At 35.3% G+C, this 22230-nt stretch overlaps 1 protein-coding gene across 1 annotated transcript in view; it reads left to right on the top strand.

Annotated features, from left to right (window-relative positions):
* The window catches only part of LOC105546879 (lysosomal-trafficking regulator), a gene marked incomplete at both ends in the record, with an annotated part of 110929 nt that overhangs the window by 4275 nt on the left and 84424 nt on the right, over positions 1-22230 (top strand). The window contains 8 exons of the mRNA XM_011990190.1: positions 1461-1605; positions 2907-3080; positions 7122-7282; positions 8154-8344; positions 11863-12108; positions 14077-14250; positions 15163-15312; positions 18820-18957. Coding sequence (XP_011845580.1) covers positions 1461-1605; positions 2907-3080; positions 7122-7282; positions 8154-8344; positions 11863-12108; positions 14077-14250; positions 15163-15312; positions 18820-18957 — 1379 coding nt within the window. The remainder of the gene's footprint in view (positions 1-1460; positions 1606-2906; positions 3081-7121; positions 7283-8153; positions 8345-11862; positions 12109-14076; positions 14251-15162; positions 15313-18819; positions 18958-22230) is intronic.

The raw sequence follows: 22230 nt of genomic DNA, 5'->3' as shown, positions 1-22230 counted from the left end.
CCCACCTGTTTTTAATTCCAGAGCCTTGACATTGCTACTATACTATAAGCTATGCAGATTGCCTTCTCATGTTTTAATGGAGGCAATCTCAATGTAAACAGTCTCTTATAAAATGAATAAATGTACATAGTGACCTGAGAAAAGTAAATATTAGAAAGTTTTGTCTTAATTTTTTATTTTAAGGATATATTAGAAAACATATTTTAGAAAGATGATTTTGTATAAACACTTAAAAATAGTAGACATATATAAATTTTTGAAGAGAGATAAAGAATATTTTGCTGTGATACCACATCTTTTACCTCTAACTGATGCCTTTGGACAAATTAACCTCTCAGCGCCTCAATTCTGTCACCCTGTGTATATTTACCTTATAAGATGGTTGTGAGCATTAAGTTAAATATTTGTAATATTCCTACTCTATAATTCCTAGGTACACACTGGTTTTGTCCTACTCTTTTATTTGTACAAGTTCATATTTGGTATGGAACATTTTTAAAATTTCATGTCAGATATGAGTTCTCTATACATCTTATATCTTGGTCAGTAGCCTCAAAATAATCAGTTACTTTAACTCTTCTTTTTTAAAACTATTGTCATCGCTACGGGGAGTATTTTGTTTTTAACATCGGTCATGGTTTTACCTGTTGAAAAATAGCAACTAATATGTATGCAGTCTAATAAGCAGTAGTGTTCTTTAAAAATCTGAACCTTTGGACATGCATTTTGTATTATGATATAACATAGCCTTACATAAAGTCACAAGTATTATAATGACAAGTAGATCATCATACATCTTCAGGTAGTGCTGTGTTTTAAAAGATGAGAAAGAGGAGTCAAGATGAATAACCAGATAGCCCAAATCTGTAAGCATTTACCCTAGCTTGCCTTAAAGAAACACTAGAGATTCTGAATCACTTAGCAATTATATTCAAAGACCACTCACCAGGGAATATAAATTATGAATATATTCAAACACTAGAGTTTTTCCTTAAAATTTGTAATATGAAAATTTTTAAAAATCATGCCATGTGATAATTCTAGAATGATTTTTGGTAGTGTGAGACAATGACACACATTGACAGTGATGTGTGCTCCCTGGACCAGGGTCAGGGAAGTCACAGTGACCCAATCCAGCTGAAGAAAGCAGCTTGGTACACATTGTAGTAGGTTGTCACATAGCAGTCTGGTTATGCCCACAGTTGTCCTCAGTTATTATACATTTTTAAACATTTAATAACTTTTAAAGTACTGAATTACCATTTTTCATCCCTTGTGCTTTTTTGGAGTTAACATCTATACTCTGGAAATACGGTTGTTTAGAACAGATCAGGCTCAGACATTCTGGGTAGGTAACCTACTACAAATGAACAAACGTGCTTTGTATTCTTGTAAATTCACTTTTCTACTCAATTGTTATGAACCATTTTACTGATCATTTTAACATCTTTTTCTTATAGGGAGCGACAGACCGGAAGGTGCAGAGTACATAAATCCTGGTGAAAGACTCATAGAAGAAGGATGTATTCATATAATTTCACTGGGATCCAAAGCGTTGATGATCCAAGTGTGGGCTGATCCCCACAATGCCAGTTTTATCTTTCGGTATTGATTATCCTCAGCCTCCCATGAATAGATAATGTATTTAAATAATTTATGTAAGAGACATTAATGTGAAATCTGCTAATAAAATTTCATTATAGCGAAACAAAAAGTCTCATTTAAAAATATATACATTCTAACAGCTATTAATATCACTTTTGTAATAGTGTATTATTCTATCCAAAAATCCATAAAGTCTAAACTATATTAATTCTCGGCTGGGCATGGTGTCACACCTGTAATCCCAGCACTTCGGGAAGCCAAGGCAGTCATATCACCTGAGGTCAGGAGTTTGAGACCAGCCTGGCCAACATAGTGAAACCCGATCTCTACAAAACAAACAAACAAAAACCGCAAAAATTAGCCAGGCATGATGGTGCATGCCTGTAGTCCCAGCTGGTCAGGAGGCTGAAGCAGGAGAATCGCTTGAACCCGGGAGGCAGAGCCCAGATCGCATGCCACTGCGCTCCGGTCTGGGTGACAGAGTGAGACTGTCTCAAAAAATAAAAATAAAAATAAAAAAATAAATAAAATACAATAATTCTCTGTTAGATTTTAGATCAAATACTTATTGAAGTCTTATTCTATGGAAATATTCTATCAGATTGTAATGGTCTTAAGGTGTTACTAACAAACATGTTTTCCATGTGGGTTATATATTTAATAGGCATTACCTGATAAGCTTGGGTTCTCCTTGTTATCTTGTCCTTTTATAATGTCTCATTTATTAAGTGGTATAGATACAGGTCTTTTATTTGTATTGAGTATGAATAGTATGATACTATTTGTCTAAAACTCAAATCTAAACAAACCAGTATGTTATTTAGGAATACCTACCTTGTAAACGTTACAAACATTACTAGATGCCTTATGTACGTTATCTCCTCATTCTTTTAGTAATTCCACAAAGTAGATTAGACCTCCAATACAGTCTGGTATTTAGACATTTATATTAATTTTTCTATGAACCAAATAATACATTGTAATTTCTAAATGAGCGATGACTATATAAATAGTAATAATATATATTTTTTACAAACTGAATTCTGAAAATTATTGCCTAAATTATGACTACCAGCCAATGAGCCTAATCTATTTCAGTTCATGAATTGAGGTAATAATAGAATAACTAAGTAGCTTATGGTATAAAACGAAGACCTACTGACTTTTCAAGCACTTTAAAAAAAATAGAACTGATTTTTAATCTTACTTAAATATTTAGAATTATAGTTACTATATATGTGTTAAATACTGAGGTCAGAATTTTTATGTTTTCAGCCTATGCCTTTTCTCTTTTTTTATAGTGTGTGCATGGATTCAAATGATGACGTGAAAGCTGTTTTACTAGCACAGGTTGAATCACAGGAGAATATTTTCCTCCCAAGCAAATGGCAACATTTAGTACTCACCTACTTACAGCAGCCCCAAGGGAAAAAGAAGATTCATGGGAAAATCTCCATATGGGTCTCTGGACAGAGGTAGGAAGCATTTTGAGGAAATGCATGTCAATCTCAGTTACAATGTTATGTTTCATTAGTCTATTATAACTTCTGAAACAGATTACAGAGAATTCTAGGTTTTTACTACAATAAAATTTACTATACTTTAACTTACAAATCTGTCAGAGTTGGACTTTTTTTTCCTATTGGTCATTTTCATGCAGAATAAGCCTTCTGTAGAAGTGACTGTTGAAAATTAATATTTGGGTTTGGGGAGCATGCAGATACCTAGAAATTTAGACATTTATGTATAACTATATATGAAAGAACAGAATCTATAATTTCATCCCGCAAGTCCATATATTGTAAAACTGAAGCCATGATAATTATTTAAGTTAAGTGGCTAATAAGGTTAATACCTAAATTAGACTTTCAAAAGAAATTAGAATGACTAGTCTATGTATAAGGTGATAGATTCAGATAGAGTGCTAGAAATATAGCAAGTGATAGATTCAGGGAGAGTACTGTATGATTTTTACCACATAGGAGAATTGTGAGCCAAGTTAATAAGAAACGTCTTGTGGAATATCGTAATGTAAAATTTTAGCCTGTAGGAATTATAAGGTATCTTTGATTTGTAAGCATTGGGAAGTATTGTATTGAATGAAGTAGCATGAAAGAAGATGAGAATTTGAAACTGTAATGTGGCACGGTAGAGGATTAAGCTGGTTGGATGAGTTTAAGTTGAATAATGAGAAATACAAAAGAATGGGCATGGTGAGACTACTTAACAGGCTTTGAATGCCAAGCTGAGAAGTCTAGATTTAATCAAAGGGAACATAATATATTGCATACTTATCATGTTGCAGATCTTTTGCTGGATGCTTTATATACATGATCTAATTCTCTCAAAAATCCCTCAAAGTAGATTAGACCATGGAAATAACATATACCCTTAACACAGATTAACCTATTTTTATTCATTCATTTGTTCATTCATCACATTTATTGAAGAATCACAGTGTTTTGAGCACTTGATGTATTAATAAGGCCTGGGGGACAGTGGTAAACAAGATGGACACATTCCCTGCCTTCCTGGAGTCACAGTCTGGTGAGGAATCAGACAACAAGCAAACACAATTAAATGAATATTTGCAAATGATGACAAATACTGTGAGGTCCATGCTTTAAAACCTTGAGACAGAAAATATCAAGTTTGACACTAATGATGGATGGATCAGGGAAGGCCTATCTAAGAACAGGGTATTAAAGCTGAGACCTGAAAGAGGAGATGGAACTTGCCCTGTGCAGGTGAGAGGAGGACAGTTTGAAGTGGAGGACTGGGCATCGCTGCAGGAGGCTGCAGCAATTGATTGCTTATAGCCGTCCAGCCTCAATAATAGAGGGAGACAGGGAACAGGGGCTTGTGAATTGCTTTACAGTCCATGGTGTCTGCCACAAGCAAGAACATGCTTTGGAAATAAGAGTTCAGTTTTGTTGTATTCATTTAAAAAAATTGTACAAATACGTAATTGAAGCCTAATTTCCATGTTCCATATTCCAAATAAAATACAGTCTGGGACAGTCTCGATCTTCACACCTGCCGTGGCAGCTGTAGCCAATCAGCAAATTTGTTTCCAGAACCTATAGTTAAATCAGATAGAGCTGGGGCTGGAGTTGTAAGTAGAGAGCCCCTGTCTCCTCCTAGACACTCTCCTCTCCATTTCTTGAGCTTTCAACATGTGCCAGGCACTGCATTAGACACTTTATACAGATTACCTAATTTAATCCTCCCAGCAATACTATGAAGTAGGTATATTGTTATCCAAATTTTACAGATGAGGCAACTGAGACCTAGAGTGACTTGCCCAAACTCTTGCCACAAGTAAGGGGTAGAGCTGAAAGTTTAACCTAAACTCTGACCCTAAGGAGGGCCCATGTTTTAAAACCCTATCCTTTACTGCCCCTGCAGCCTTTTTCTGAATTATGTCAACTGACAGGTATAGGAACCATAAACTATTAGACATGTTCAGAATGAGAAATTAGATTTTTATTGTGGACAGTCTGAAATTAGTAAACATAGTCACTTGATTCACACATCACTCTGTTTTTTTACCCACCCACTTAGGTCTACATTCCTTTGAGAGAATTGTTTGCCATTTGGCACAAGTTAATTTCATTGGTTAACAGAGCAAGTGACCAAGAACAAATATTTTATTCTGTTGACTTAAACTTGGTGCTATAATATCTTCATCACCTTATAAGCTATAGAATAATTTCTAGGCCAGGCATGGTGCTTCATGCCTGTAATCCCAGCACTTTGAGAGGCCGAGGCAGAAGGATTGCTTGAGCCCGGGAATTGAAGACCAACGTGGGCAACATGGAAAAACCCTGACCCTAATAAAAATAAAAACTTAGCTGGGCATGGTGATGCGTACCTGTATAGTCCCAGCTACTCGGGAGGCTGAGGCAGGAGAATCACCTGAGCCCAGTAAGTCAAGGCTACAGTGAGCCATGATTGCACCCTTGCACTTCAGCCTGGGTGACAGAGCGAGACCCTGTCTCAATTAAAAAAAAAAAAAAAAAAGAATTTCTAAAAGAGTACATTTGAAAAGGCCTTTTAAAATAAGGTAACAATACTGAAAATGAGTTAATACTTTCTTAGTTGTTATTAACAGCTTACAAATATGGCAGAAATATTTGGCACATAGTAGATACTTAATATTTGTTTAATTCATTTTGCATTCATCCTGCAGTAGGTTTTCTTTCACCCTTAAAAACACTATTTTATTTTTATTTTATTATATTATATTTTCATTTTACTTTAGTTCTGGGATACATGTCAGAACATGCAGGTTTGTTACATAGGTATACATGTGCCATGATGGTTTGCTGCACCTATCAACCCATCATCTAGGTTTTAAGCCCCACATGCATTAGGTATTTGTCCTGATGCTCTTCCTCCTCTTGCCCCGACACCTGCTGACAGGCGCTGGTGTGTGATGTTCCCCTCCCTGTGTCCATGTGTTCTCATTGAAACACTCTTATTTTTTAAAATAAAAAATTTAAAACTATATTAAGTCATAATGCCACTAGATGGTGATAGAGGAGTTTCAGTCATAGCCATTTATTTGGTCAAGGAGAAGTATGTCATTGAACGTATCTCACATCTTTCCTTTATTTAAAAAAAAAAACAAACATTAAAATAGTTAAGTTTATCTGTTATATGTGAAACAGAGAGTCTTAGGCAAAACTTTTAAAATAAATATATACAAAGTTGGATTTCTCATTAAGAGCTACCTATGTTAGCTTATCCTGTCTTCATCTTACAAATTTTATTTAGACTTTGCCTTTATAGATTACCCTTATTATCTTAAAATGGAGTTTAAAACATTCCTAAACTAGGGGTAGAGCTCTGTGGTTTCACTAGTTGATGAAGTCCTCCCTGCTTTGTGTGTCTTTCTGTGAGAAAGCTTTATTTTGCCTTTGCCAGAACTCTGTCTTTTGTAAGCATTCCTTCACCGTTATCCATGAAGCAAAAGAGACTAATCAAAAGCTGCGTAATCACTTAGCATTAAGAAAACAGAAAATGCAGAAAGCATTGACATTTCAGTGGCTAGACAGAAGAAATTTTGAAGAAGTTATGTTTTTACTGATTAGTTTTCAGAGGCCTCATAGATGACATAACATTTTTGGAATGTCATGGATTCCAATTTTTGGAATTGTTTGTCAAGATGGGAGACTTCTTGGCAAAATTAAGGGGAGGTGGTTGGTTTGTATCTGTAAACCAGGAAGGTGCATATGTGGAAGTCAAATGGCAGAGAAAACTTGCAGCAAATGTCTCATCACATTTCCCATGGCCTGCTGTGGGAGCATCAGGTATCCCTGTTTGGCTCCCCTCTTTCTGCAGTACCTTTGACCAAGAGACAAACAATTAGCCCTCCTCTTGTGCCCCAGTGCCAGCTGGTAATGACCCAAGAAAATTGTTGAAGAATTCTCCATTGTTAAATATTCATGCTTTAAAAATACTTAGTACTAGTACTTCCTAAAGTCGTTGCTTTAACTTTGTTTTTAATGTAGGAAGCCTGATGTTACTTTGGATTTTATGCTTCCAAGAAAAACAAGTTTGTCATCTGATAGCAATAAAACATTTTGCATGATTGGCCATTGTTTATCATCCCAAGAAGAGTTTTTGCAGTTAGCTGGAAAATGGGACCTGGGAAATTTGCTTCTCTTCAATGGTGAGTGAGCCATGATTGCACCACTGCACTTCAACCTGGGCGACAGAGTGAGATTTTTTCCTTTGAAACATTTCCAGTTTTTTTTCTCAGTTAACAAGTATTAAACTAAGTAAATTAACCTGGCTAAAATATGTATCTCTGTTCCTTTGCTTGTGTTTAATAAGTACTGTATTTCCAAGACTCTAAGATATACTTTTAAAATATTTTAACATTTTTGTAATCTAGTTGTGTGTTACAATTGATACATACATTTAATATAAAAATGTATTTCTTCCACCCTCAAAAAAGAAAATCTCATATTAAATTAGTGTTTTTTTATACTGGATAATGTAGTATCGTGACTAGTAAACTTATCTTGGTTGTCTCCTTTATAATTTTATTATTTCTTATACAAATATCAAATTTTAGGGAAAAATGAGATATATGATTTTTAAAAATATGTCCTTAAACCTGATACATAATAGCATTCAGACAGTGTTTATTGACTAAATAGGAAGGAATAAAGATATTGATTCAAATTTTAGTTAGAAATGGAATTTACCAAGATACAGCTTCCATTATTTAAAAAAAAAAAAAAAAAGTAAAATAAATCAGAAAACCTGTTTTCTGGCTAAGGAGTAAATAGAAATATTATGATTTAATTAAAAGCTTCACGATTAACTTTATATACATTAATTCATCTTCCATCATAGTTGGCATAGGTTATTTTCTCATTACACCAATTTGGAAATTGAGGCTTTATCAATTTCATAAAATATAGTGAACAGCTGAAAGAATCTGGCTAAAAAAAATAACTCCTGGTTTCTTGCTTTTTATGAAAAATTCTGGTTAGAGTGTTTTAAATAACTAACTTTATTTTTCTGCTATTCAGGAGCTAAGGTTGGTTCACAAGAGGCCTTTTATCTGTATGCTTGTGGGCCCAACCATACATCTGTAATGCCATGTAAGTATGGCAAGCCAGTGAATGACTACTCCAAATATATTAATAAAGAAATTTTGCGATGTGAACAAATCAGAGAACTTTTTATGACCAAGAAAGATGTGGATATTGGTCTCTTAATTGTAAGTTTTAATTTTATAAGTTTTAATTTTATAGTAACAACTGTATTTAGGTGTATTTATTGAAATGTATAGTTATGAATTAGATTTCTAAAGATTTTCATGTGGTTCCTTAACATTTTCTTATCTTAGAATTATGTTTTTTTCTGAAAAAAGTTGAAACACTTTGACCTTCTTTCAAAATTTGTTTCAGGTTTTATATTTATGTCTCCATTTCCTTGAAATTATATTTCCATAAAAAGTTTATCAGTTTAGTTTATTTTATACCTACCAATTATTCAGGAAAAATGTTTATGATACAGTGAAAATAACACTTGTTAGTTTGACATACTCCTAAAAAATGTTGCTCTTTATATTTTCTTCCCATACTTATAAATAAATAATATCCATTTATAATGTTAGTTTTAGTTACGTATATTCAGATCTTAGAAAACCTACTCTTTTTTATATTTTATTGTTTTTTTTTTTTTAAGAGACAGGATTTCATTCTGTCACCCAGGCTTGGGTGCAGTGGTGTGATCATAGCTCACTGCAGCCTTGAACTCCTGGGCTCAAATGATCCTCCCACCTCAGCCTCCCAGGTGGCCGGGTCTACAGTCAGGCACCACCACACCAGGCTAATTTTAAATTTTTGTAGAGATGGAATCTCGCTATGTTGCCCAGACGGATCTCAAACTCCTGGCCTCAAGCGATCCTCCCATCTCAGCCCCTCAAATGGTGAGATTACAGGCATGAGCCACCATGCCTGGCCTAAAAAACGTATTGTTTAATATCAGTACAAATAGGAATTTTGCTTTCAAAGTATTGCTAATTCTGCTTACATGAGACTCTATTGATTTTTATATATTATTCCAATATTTTGTTCTACTGGTATACAATTTAGGAGCTAGTGGTGAGGTTTTTCATTATAGCAACTAGAAAACTGAGCCTTCATAGTCTTAGAAAATCTACTAAAATCTGGTAGATCTGGCCATGAAACTGGGTTCCTCTTTCTCTTGCTTCTTGTGAGAAGTACAGGTATTTCCTACTTGAAGGAGACTACTGTTTTGGAATGTATTTTGTTGTTGTTGTTGTTGAGTTGTGGGGAGGGTAAATGTGGTTGTCAGTAATTATTGGGTAGTAAGGGACAGGGATGCTAAATGTTCTACAGTACATGAACACTATTATACAACAAAGAATGATCCTATCCTAAATGTCTCACCATTAAGAAAACATCCTTTAGGGAAATGGTTTCTCAAACCTGAATGTGCACCAGAATCATCCAGAGGGCTTGTTAAAATATAGATTGCTGGTCCAGAGCTTCTGATGTAATAGGTCTGAAGTGTGACCCTGGAATTTACATTTTTAATAAGTTCCTAGGTGATGCTGATGCTGGTTGAGGATCACACTTTGAGAACCTCTGCCTTAGGGAGATTGAGGAGCTCACACAGATGTTTGTTCAAGTAGTAACTTTAACTCAGTAGTTTTCAGTTAATGCATTAGTTTTCATAAAAAAATTTCCCTAATCCTTTTATTTTTCCTGAACAGTATATAGGTCATATAAGTTACAAAACTCAGCATAAATTATCATGAATGAAAATTCTGAGGGCTTTATGTGAAAACTATTTTTAGAGAGCAAATTCTTTAAGCCCAATTTAGTAATTTGGGAGTTACAAGTTTGTGAAAGAATGGTCAGGGAGAAGGGGTACCCTCGGCCGGGCGCAGTGGCTCACGCCTGTAATCCCAGCACTTTGGGAGGCCGAGGCAGGCGGATCACCTCGGGTCAGGAGTTTGAGACCAGTCTGGCCAACATGGTGAAACCCCGTCTCTACTAAAAATACAAAAACTAGCCGGGCATGGTGGCAGGCACCTGTAATCCCAGCTACTCAGGAGGCCAAGGCAGGAGAATCGCTTGAACCTAGGAGGCGGAGATTGCAGTGAGCCGAGAATGCACCATTGCACTCCAGCCTGGGCAACAAGAGTGAAACTCCGTCTCAAAAAAAGAAAGAAAGAAAAAAAAAGAAATGGTACCCTCATGTCAGGGTGTGGTGTCAGATTTCTGATTGAAACTACTGTAGGTTTGAAACTTTGCTTTTCCAGCATAATCATACACAACAGAGAGTATAATTGGTTTAGCTGGTGCACAGATACACTGGATGGCACGTCTGATTGCTGTGGGTCATAAATAAACCTCAGGCCAGGCACGGTGGCTCCTGTTTGTAATCCCAGCACTTTGGGAGGCTGAGGCAGGCAGATCCCGAGGTCAGAAGTTCAAGACCAGCCAGTTTGAGACCAGTCTGGCCAACATGGTGAAACCCTGTCTCCACTAAAAATAAAAAATTAGCTGGGTGTGGTGGCATGCACCTGTAATCCCAGCTACTCAGGAGGCTGAAGCAGGAGAATTGCTTGAACCCAGGAGGCAGAGGCTGCGGTGAGCTGAGATCATGCAACTGTACTCCAGCCTGGGCAACAGAGCAAGACTCCGTCTTGGAAAGAAAGAGAGAGAGAAAGGCCCCCATCCAGTTCTGAGAGAAGACACTGAATCTATATGATTTCCTGAGCCTGAGTTTGGCATCCACTACCACTAAAACCACCTTAAAGTACACTATGGGCCAGACACCAAGGTTCATACCTATAATCTCATACCTATAATCCCAGCACTCTGGGAGGCACAGGCAGGAGGATCACTTTAGGCCAAGGGTTTGAGACTAGCCTGCAACATAACAAGACCATGTCTCTACCAAAAAAAAAAAAAAAAAATTGGTGTGGTGGCAGGTGCCTGTAGTCCTGGCTGCTTGGGAGACTGAGGTGGGAGGAGCCCTTGAGCCTAGGAGTTCAAGGCTACAGTGAGCTATGGTCATGCCACTGCACTCCAGCCTGGGTGCCAGAGCGAGACCCTGTCTCTAAGAAAAACATACATTCTGCATTTAAAATTAACTTTAATTTTTAAAATAGTTTAGAGAATCTTGACAGGGAGCCACACACTGATGGAAACTATCCTTTGCCTGGGAGAAATATTTGAAGTTCTATTTTATTTTAGTTCGGTGTGCTGACCGTTGACAATCCGAAATTTTATTCCAGTAGAAAGAAAGATCTAGTTTAGAGTTGCTTTTAAATAAATAGTCAGCCCTTGAGCAAATGCAGAGCAAAAATTTCAGAAAAGTTGACCTGACCCTGAGTTCCCAATATTTTTAAGTACTTAGAATAGTGCCTGGTATGTAGTAAGTGTGGTTTAAGACTTAGTTGATATTAGTAGTAATAGTATAATTTAATATTTATTCTAAACCAAACAAAGCTGGAATCCTTCTCAACCTTGGTGTGATCTATACAATTGATCACTGCTAAATAAATCACTGATCATTTGCTTTGTGGGAAGCAGCCTTGCTTCTAATGTTTATCTTTGTTTAGTGTAGTAGCTGTTGTTTTTTAAACAAAGAAAAGGATCAGTTGAGTGTGTTTTCACTTTGAAATACTTACTTGCTAGTTGATAGCTTGCATTTTAAACTTTGTGTCATTACTGAATGAAAATATTTGTGTTTCAGGAAAGTCTTTCAGTTGTTTATACAACTTACTGTCCTGCTCAGTACACCATCTATGAGCCAGTGATTAGACTTAAAGGTCAAATGAAAACCCAACTCTCTCAAAGACCCTTCAGCTCAAAAGAAGTTCAGAGCATCTTATTAGAACCTCATCATCTAAAGAATCTCCAACCTACTGAATATAAAACCATTCAAGGCATTCTGCACGAAATTGGTGGAACTGGTGTATTTGTTTTTCTCTTTGCTAGGGTAAGAATCACTGGTTATAGTTTTGTCTAAAGAGAAATGACTTACTTATTATTGATAAAGGATTTCTTTTGGACCACACGAAAAAGCTACACTCAACTATATTAAACTTTTAAGATAAAAAATTATATATTAAATATGTTATTAAGCTTTCAGCCATAGATGATTCAGGTTTCTTCTAATTTATGAATATTTTAGAAGTTTTCTATTAACCAAGAATGCAATTAGTACAATTAAATGTTAAATGTACAAGATTTTAATTTGAAAGGAGGATACTTTTAAAAATAAAATTTATGAAGCTTTTATTCCTTAAATGTTTCCAATGCATAGGAAAAAACTAAGGGTCAGCAAGTATGTTTTTTTTTAAAAAAAAAACAAAACTTTGTTTGGGTTTGGAGTTTTTTCAAAAAGGAGAAATACAAAGTTTGCCTCAGGCCATACGTACCATTTTAGAATAAATCATTTAATTATCTGTCCTGATACAGAGTAGACAGTAATTATAGACTATTTCAGGGATTGCTGAAACCTATATTAGGGAGCACAAATAGTCTCACTTTGGTAAAAATCATTTCTACTTTCTCTGGGTCCACATCCCTGTTTAATTAAAGCAGCTTTGATCTTCCTTCATCCTCGGAATGCCATCTTCATTTTATCCCGAAGTATAACTTCTGCAACATTATCAGGTTTTCATAGTCTCCCTATCTAGCTTTCTTTAATGGAAGCATCTTTGATTAATTTTGCAATAAGAAGCATATGAGCATTTGTTGTTGTTAGGGTTCTTACAAATATTTTGTTAGCATTTGATCCCCCATTCTCTGTAATCTGTCTTTTCTTCTTCACCTCTTCTTTTTTCATATTTTTTAAATCTACTGTCTAGTTGAATAGATTCTCTCCTAGTGTTTTAAAATCAAAAGCCCTTTGACTCCTCACCAATATTTTGTGATCTTTTGTACCACTGTATAGTTTCAAAATGTATATCCTTGTTTTCTTCTCTTTCATCAAGGTATTGAATATAATTTTGTTAGTTACATAAAGATTGGATCTTAGATAAAATGTTGACATTTTTATCTTTATATGTTTAGTATCTTGCCAGTAAGACTTTTAAAGTATGTTTCTAAGTCTAAAACTTAGAAACCTTGTTCAGTATCCTTCCTCCTCCCCTACAAAAATAAAATTCAGTGTCCTTAAAATCCTTACATGCATAACCTGCCTTGTGAGCCTGGTCTCTACAATCCAGCCAAAGAGGCAACCTGTAGCTTCCTAGATGTACTCTGAACTTCTAATTTAGGCCTTCACCCTTCCCCTGGCTGTGCCCTGCCCCCAGCCACCCCTTTATTCCTGCTTCCAGGATTTGGCTCTCTTCCTTGGCCATCTTATCTCTGTGTAGCCTTCCCCTAAACCAAGCAGAGAGGGGTCAGAATGGTTTCTGTGCTCTCCTGGCATACCTATTGTCTCATTCTTCTTTGGCCTTTAGCGTGATAATAAGTATGTGTTTCTTATGTATATAGTAGTTGTCAGAAAGTGTTGGTTGAAGTAAATTGAAGTACAAGGCACAACATGTGGTTTTTAGCCTCTTATCTCTTTGACAGAAAAGTAGACCCCATTGGGAACAAGTATCATGTATTTTACTTCTTTTTGTCTCCCTTACTACATAATGCAGAGCCTGTTTGTCTGTTGACTAATTTATCAAAAACTTATGACACTTCAGATCACCAGTTATAAAATGCTACTGACCGCTAAGGTTGTTCATGTCATTGTATACTATAGCATATGGAAGAGACTATAGAACATGGAATGTATGCCTTACTCTCAGTTTTGTTTATTCACAATCCTTAAATAGGTAGAGTATGAGCATTAAAAAAATACTTTGTAGAAACTGCTGGATTGATGTTACATAGTGGAAGATTATAAACGTTACATTTTTACTCTCAGCAAATTGGGAGAAAACTATATCCACCCATTTTTTTTTAGGTCATTGAACTCAGTAGCTGTGAAGAAACTCAAGCATTAGCACTGCGAGTTATACTCTCATTAATTAAATACAACCAACAAAGAGTACATGAATTAGAAAATTGTAATGGACTCTCTATGATTCATCAGGTGTTGATCAAACAAAAATGCATTGTTGGGTTTTACATTTTGAAGGTATGTCTTCATAAAATTTATTTTTATAGTTTCATATGCAATGATACTCATCTCATCATCAAAGTCTTCCAATAATAGTTTTGTGTTTCAGTTATTCCTGAAGAAAATGGAGGAAACTTATTAGTGTATAGTTAATAAAACTAAGGTATTCTTCTAGTTCTTTTCATCATTTAAATAATTACATTTTTCTTTTCTTTAAAGCATTTTTTAAAAGTAAGAAAAAATAAACTCATTGAATTTTAGATCTGGGTGGGCCATAGATATCTCCCATGCTGTCCCCTCATTCCATAGACTGATAAGATCTTTGCTTTAGCCCCCACCATTATGGCAGAGAACCCAGTTCTCTAGACACCTAGAGGCATACCATTCCATTAGGCACTGCTGCTACAAGTTAGTTTTTAAAGTCACAGATATTCGTGCTCATTTTTATTATCTCGCTATCATCATATATTTAAATACTTTTCTAGATAAAAGCATTTGGTAACATTGTGAAAATATTTCTCTCTGAGATTTCTAGTACTAAGGCAAAAGATGATTACTCTACCCTTGCCCCCACCCCTACCTCTTTAAACTGCAAGATCCATACATTTGTGGCATGAATCCTTACTACTTTTTTGAAAAGGTTTTAAAGCCTAATAGAAGATTAATTCAATTTAAAACATAAAAAATGAGTGCTGTTTGTTTTACTCCATGTTTGAACCTGAGTACTCACTTAAAAATATTTGTAAGTTTGGAATTTTCTATTTATCTGAATTGTTTTACAAAACAAGTTAAAGATATTTTGTGAAGTGAATTATTTACTAGCTTTCCTTTGAATTTAATGATTGCTAAAATTGAAAGCTTAATGTTTCTGTTGAACTTTTTGATTAACCAATTACTAATGCATCTTATATTAATGCTAATTTTCTATAGACCCTTCTCGAAGGATGCTGTGGTGAAGATATTATTTATATGAATGAAAATGGAGAGTTTAAGTTGGATGTAGACTCTAATGCTATAATCCAAGATGTTAAGCTGTTAGAGGAACTGTTGCTTGACTGGAAGATATGGAATAAAGCAGAGGCATGTAATATGTACTTTTTCTATTTTTTATTGTGATAACATGCATATAACACAAAATTTACCATCTTAAGCATTTTTAAGTTTCGGTTCGGTGGCATTAAGTGCATTTACAGTGTTGTCCAACCATCACCACCATCCATCTCTGTAAATCTTTTTTGTTTTGTAAAACCAAAACTTTGTACCCTTTAAACAGTAATTCCCTGTTCCCCCTCTTCCTCTAGCCCCTGGAAACCACCATTCTGCTTTTGACTAAGGATCTCATATAAGTAGGATCATATAGTATTTGTCTTTTTGTGATTAGCTTATTTCACTCAGCATAATGTCTTCACGGCTCATCTGTGCCGTAGCATATGTCCAAATTTCCTTTTTAAGAATGAATAATATTCCATTCTATATATTTACCACATTTTGCTCATCCATTCATCAGTTTAGAGATACTTAGATTGTTTCCACATTTTAGCTACTGTGAATAGAAGCGTGTACTCGTTTTTTTGTTTGTTTTTGTTTTTGTTTGAAATGGAGTGTTACTCTTTCGCCCAGGCTGGAGTGCAGTGGAGTGATCTTGGCTCACTGCAACCTCCACCCCCAGGCTCAGATGATACTCCTACCTTAGCCTCCCAAGTAGCTGGGACCACAGATGTGTGCCACCATGCCTGGCTAAGTTTTTGTATTTTGGATATAGACAGGGTTTCACACATGTTGCTCAGGCTGGTCTTGAACTCCTGAGCTCAAGTGATCTGCCTGCCTTGGCTTCCCAAAATGCTGGGATTACACACATGAGCCACCACCCCCAGCCAGCATATTCTTTTAAATATTTATCTAATCATGATTCTGAAGGAAATAATTAATTACTTCAATGTAATGTTTATTATAAATGGAAATCTGGCACTTATTTTCCATGCAAAGTTTTGAACAGCCATGGGGAACGCTGAGCTAGAGAGTCAAAATCAAACTTGGGCTGGCTAAGAATACTGCAGTCAGGCAGGAGCATATGGGCTTATTTGGATTAGTCGAAGTCTTGCATTTACCATAAACTCTGAAAGGGGAGCCTGCTAAGAGTCAGGGGAGTCAGGTCCAGGAGAGGGAAATGGATACACTTCTAACTAGGGGAGCCACGCTGGCCAGGAGTTAGAGATAAGACCATGGTATATAGGGGAAGGCTTCATCGTAAGTATAAAGTAAGCAACATAGATTGATCTTAGATGTAGACACTACATCTCAGCACCTAGAATGGCTGGTCTGGTCTTCACAAGGACCCAGTCAGGGAATGAGTATAGGGTTGTTTCCTTTCTGCCCCAGTTTTAAGCAGTCGTAATGGTATAGGCTCATACAGCCTTCTTAGTTCTAGTGTAGACTGTTTGCTCTAAGTGTGGCAGGGTTCTAGTAGGTATTGGTGATTTTTGCAAGAAAAAGAAAACTAGATTGTCTAGAACTAATTAGAATATAACAAGATTATCATCAAATATTATTATGGAGCAATTCAGAATATATATACCTTTAGAATTTTTTAAAAAATGGTTTTTCCCAACTTGCCAACAGTCCCTAAAAATTTACACATTACCAGTAATGAGTTGTGAGGTTGAAAAAAGACTCCCTTTTTTTTTTTGGAAGCAGAATCTCACTCTGTCACCCAGGCTAAAGTGCAGTGGCGCCGTCTTGGCTCATTGCAACCTCTGCCTCTCAGGCTCAAGCAGTCCTCCTACCTCAGCCTCCCAAGTAGCTAGGACTACATGTGTGCACCACCATGCCTAGCTAATTTTTATTTATTTATTTATTTTTTTGTAGAGATGAAGTCTCACTATATTGCCCAGGCTGGTCTCAAACTCCTGGGCTCAAGCAATCCTCCTGCCTTGGCCTTCCAAAGTGCTGGGATACAGGTGTGAGCCCCCACACCTGGCAAAAGGAAAAAAAAAAAAACCCTTTTCTAATCTATTAGTAATAAAAATAAATTTAGTTCAGATATGCTAGAGGAAAGAGAATTTTCTATTCTTCCTATAGAAAATTATATTACAAAATTGTTATATGAAGAGGCAATTAAAGAGTATGCAGCCACAAAACAGAGAAAAGTATTTTGAAAGGCATGTCCAACAGCCAACTGTTACCATGTTCCTGGATTTTGTGATATTCATGGTACTTTTCAGTTTTTAAACTTTGTGATTTGTTGTGATTCCTTTTCTCACTCTGAATAAATATTTACTTTCAGATCTAAAAAAACAAAAGATAGATAAGATAGATAGATTAAAATATGTATAATATTGCAGGGAGAAAGCAAATAATTATGGGGATAGCATATGTAAACAAATTGGATCAAAAGCAGTATAAATGTGTAATAAAGAATATGCTCAGTTGCAAGTTGGAAAATCTAACTTGGACAAAGTTGGACCAAGTGCTTCAAAGAGCAGGCAAATGTGGGGTTGTTTGATTTTAAAAGAAACATTTTTAAATTGAATTTGAAAGTGATAAGACACATATTACTTCTATGGATTTGAAATAAGGTTTTCTTATGTAATTAATTATTTTTGAACTAAGTCTGGTTTTTCTTTTTTTGTTGTTGCTATTTGTTTACGTTGGCACTATTTTATCTTGGTACTACTTTTCAGATTGAATCATGTTTTCATACTTTGGCTGCCTTGTCTTCTGGTTTTCATGTGGCTTTTTCTTTTAGAACATCTTGGCTCTATCTTAGAAAGAGAGAGACCCTGGGTAGAAGAGTATGATTAAGTCTATCAATATCTTGGTTCATTCTTGCCAGATAATGGCAGGAGAAATAGTAGGCTCTGCAACCCAAGCCAGTTAATTTTGCTTTTTGTTAAAAGGTTTATTGAAAGGTCACTTAGGATGATAAGATGAAGGGAAGGTTATCTTTCAATATTAGTTATCAGTATAAGATCTCTTTTTTTCTCTAGTATTATGGACAAGTTAAGATTGATTCAATATGGGAGAAGCATTTTAAGGCACTGTCAAAGGATGCTAACTACTCTTTGAAGTGCATAGTTTGTAATCATGCAGAGAATTCTATCATTTGAACTTGAAAGTAAATGCAGAATTTTCACATTGTCGATGACTTTTTGATTTAGTATGATTTGTTCTAAAATTATTTGGTTAAATGCTGCATATGCAGATTGGTATTGAAATGTATACATTTTTAACAACACTCTTTGAACATAAATTATTTAAAAACAATAACATTGGTAATGGGTGTGCTTCTCTAATTTGAACAATCCCTCTTGATAATTCATCTTTTGAAAATACATTTAATGCCACAGAAAGGGTAATGTAGGAAAGCACCTAATACAATATTGCATTCAACATAGCTATTTAGAAATAGCCTATTGGCAACAAAAAATAATAGGGAATAAATTTTGACATTGGCTTTTTGCAGACATGTAGTCTTTGATACTGAATATATATACAATGTTAAATTGTTGCACGTTGTGTGTCTTCCAAAAAGCATGCTGCATATTTTTCAGTACATATGTGCTTACTGGTGTGTGTTTGTCTCCTCAGCAAGGTGTTTGGGAAACTTTGTTAGCGGCTCTAGAAGTCCTCATCAGAGCAGATCACCACCAGCAGATGTTTAATATTAAGCAGTTATTGAAAGCTCAAGTGGTTCATCACTTTCTACTGACTTGTCAGGTTTTGCAGGTACTTTTTATGTAACTTTACTTTTGGAAATATTTTCCACAGTTGTTTAATAATACTATGAACATCAAATTTTTGTGACACTTTCAATGGGACTTTTTTTTCCCCATCTTCTCTTCTCTCCAGATTCTCTTCTTTCAATAAATAGTATAGGAGTTTTTCAGCTGCTGCATCTTACAACTTGATCATCACACTGTCATAATTCCTAACTCAATTACAAAAGTACAATTACTAAATTTCTTAGATGTTTCTTTATGTTGGGATAGAACAATAGTTTTGTAGTGCCTTGAACAGCAAGAATAGTTAATGAATTTTAACTTGTTCCATATTCTTTAAATAAAAATTTACAAATATGTATTGATTTAATAAGTATAAACTTGCTAAAGGTCTATTTTATATACTAGAATTAGCATTTTAAACTGTATCCAAAATTTTTATTGAAAAGTGACACTAATTTTATCAGTTACATTGTAATGTCTATGCTGTGGCCCTTTTAGTTAATTTTTTTCTCTGCCTTTATTGATATCATCTAGTATACCAACCAAGCAGATAAAAGGCATCAATACATGTCTGCTTGGTGGGTATATTAGACAATTTTTCCAAGTTTTTTTTTAATGTCTGAGGCATCTATTAGAACTTTGTCAAGTTAGATAAGTACAGATATTCCATGAGATCAGTAATATTTTATATTTTGAGCGCCCTTGCTTCAGTGGCACTAAGGGCTTTTCATTATAGTTGGGCTAAAATTCAAAATCTGTGATAACATCTATAAGAAGTGTTAATATGAGAAGGCTTATATGATCTAGCTACCATTCTAGCTTCATCTTATGGTACTCAGCCTCCTTGGATTTCTTTCCCTTCCTTAAACAAGTAAGACTTTTTTCTGTCTCAGAGTACATGGTATTCTTTTTGCTTTAACAATTATTGATCCCATTCTTTTCATCTGGCCAGCTCCTACTTATCCTCCATGTGGCAACTTAAGACTTACTTCCTGAGAGATACCTTCCCTGCCCTTTCCGTATAAATTAGTCTTTTCCCCTTTATACACTATGTACATAGTTTGTTAGTTATTTATGGAATTATGGTTGATTTCCTTCTGTAAGTCTCCTGAAAGCAAGGATATGGTTTTCGTTTTGTTTTGTTTTAAATCACACTGTAATGTCAGTACTTGACACACCTGAGCATCTGAGAAGTATTTGTTAAATGAATGAATTCCAAAAACACAAAAACATTTTATTGCCTTTCTTGGCCCCTGTGGTAAATTAGACTGTTGTTGTAGGGAATAGAATATCTTGATTGATCTTTCAGGACGCTTGCTTACTGAGTGTTTTATGTGTCATTTATATATCAGTTTTCCTCAAGATTTTTTCCTTTGCGTATCCATTTTGAAATGTATTGGCCAATTTTCATTAAGTTCATATGACAATGTGATATTCAGTCTTTGCATGTCAGAAAAGTGGCACTTACAAACTTGGAGAGTTCCGTATGTTTTTTCACTTTTGTATTATTTTCAAAAATTCTAGAAAAAAATATAGGTACAAATTTTTTTTTCCTTACATGTATGGTTTTTTACCCTTGTTTGTTCAAAGAGCCCACCTATCAAATTAACAGCTATTTATTAAGCATAGCTTTATGTCAGGTATTGTGGGAAGTTTATAAAGAAATGAACTTAGTCTTTGCCTTTAAGATACCTCAGAGTGTTTATGCACTTCAGGAAGATTAATAAATTGGTAGTGTATTGGATGTAAGGCAGTTTCATTTGTTTGTGAGTACAGCATAAAGAACCTGAACCCTGGTGATTAGAATGGGAGTGTTTAGGTAGGGAGCAAATGTGAGACAGATTATGAGGATAGAATTCATAGGACTTGATTCTGTTTAAATGGAGCTTCAGGAGGAGTCAAATATAACATAAAAATTTCTAGGCGGGAGACCAGAAAAACAGTAATTTTATCAGAAAAAAAAAGAAGCAAACTTATAAGTTTTGTAGTTTTTGTATTCTACGTTTGAAATTACAGCAGGACATTCAGCAACAGTGAACTAGTAATAGTGAAGCCATCAGAATAGAGAAACACTCCAAGGCAGAGAAATGTAGTGAGAGAATCAGAGGGCTGAGGTTTACACCTCAGGAGATACCCATTTTCAGGATGTGAAACAAGTAAAAGGGGCTACTGAAAGAGACATAGAAAGAGTAATTGAAAAGCTAAGAGGAAACTCAGTAAAGTGAAAACCAGAGATGGGCAGAGGGGGAAGAACATGTAGAGAAGGAGGTGATACCTTGAACCAATGATACAGAAAGTTCAGAGAAAATGTAGGCAGATAAAGGGCCATTGACTCAGAAATTCTTAATGACTTACAAGATTTCAATAGCATGGATAAAGCAAGAGCCAGATTTCAGGGACTTTGGATAGCATGTGTGGCGGATCACTGAAGGCAGTGAGAATAAATGATTATTAAAAAGTCCAGCAGCAAAAGCAAAGACAGAAACAGAATGTTCACAGAAGGTAAAGTTAAGGGATTAAAAAATAGTAAAATAGAATACCAGTGACTATTGACAGAGTCAGTGGAGAGGGCAGGATAGAAGTAACCTGGGCTGGACTTGGGAATGAATCACTGATGCTGCAACCAAGAAAGTTAAGAAGATACATGGAGTATGATTTAGAAGAAATGCAGATGGTCGTAGCAGAAATAGTTCTGAATTGGAAGTCATGAGATCTATGTTCCTGTCTTAGCTTTGCCACTTGACATCTATGAGATCTTGGCAAAGGAGCTTTGTGTTTTCTTCTGTAGACTCAGTGTTCTCTTCTTATATCTGAGATAGTCAAACTTAATTGTTTCAGAATTAACATCTACATTTTAAGTACTCCAATTCAGTAAACACAAGAGTAAGTGAGAAGAGTAGATGTAGAGATATATATTTGGACATAGGAAGATGAAAGATGAGGAAGTTTGCCTCCCATGCCCTTAATCTGAAGACCAGCTGCTACCCACTGGGGAGATGGAATTGGAGGATATAAGCAATTTATTTATATATAGCTTTATTGTTAGTAATTTCTTGGCATTTTGCCAAGTCTCATTATTCCAGACAGTAAATGGTGCAGTAGAAAGAGTTCAGAGGCCTAAGTTTGAGTTATAATTATACTACCTACATATTTTATGTGTGGTTTACACTAGTCAAATAACCACTTTGTGCCTCATATTCTAGAAATTAGGGCTAAAACCTCTCCTAGAGCTGTTGTGAAAAAGAGCTTCGTAAACTGGAGCATGTTGTGTTAGTGT

Source organism: Mandrillus leucophaeus, unplaced genomic scaffold (genome assembly GCF_000951045.1).
Source record: "Mandrillus leucophaeus isolate KB7577 unplaced genomic scaffold, Mleu.le_1.0 Scaffold3729, whole genome shotgun sequence".
Lineage (NCBI taxonomy): Eukaryota > Metazoa > Chordata > Mammalia > Primates > Cercopithecidae > Mandrillus > Mandrillus leucophaeus.
This window is presented reverse-complemented; position numbering and strand designations above follow the sequence as displayed.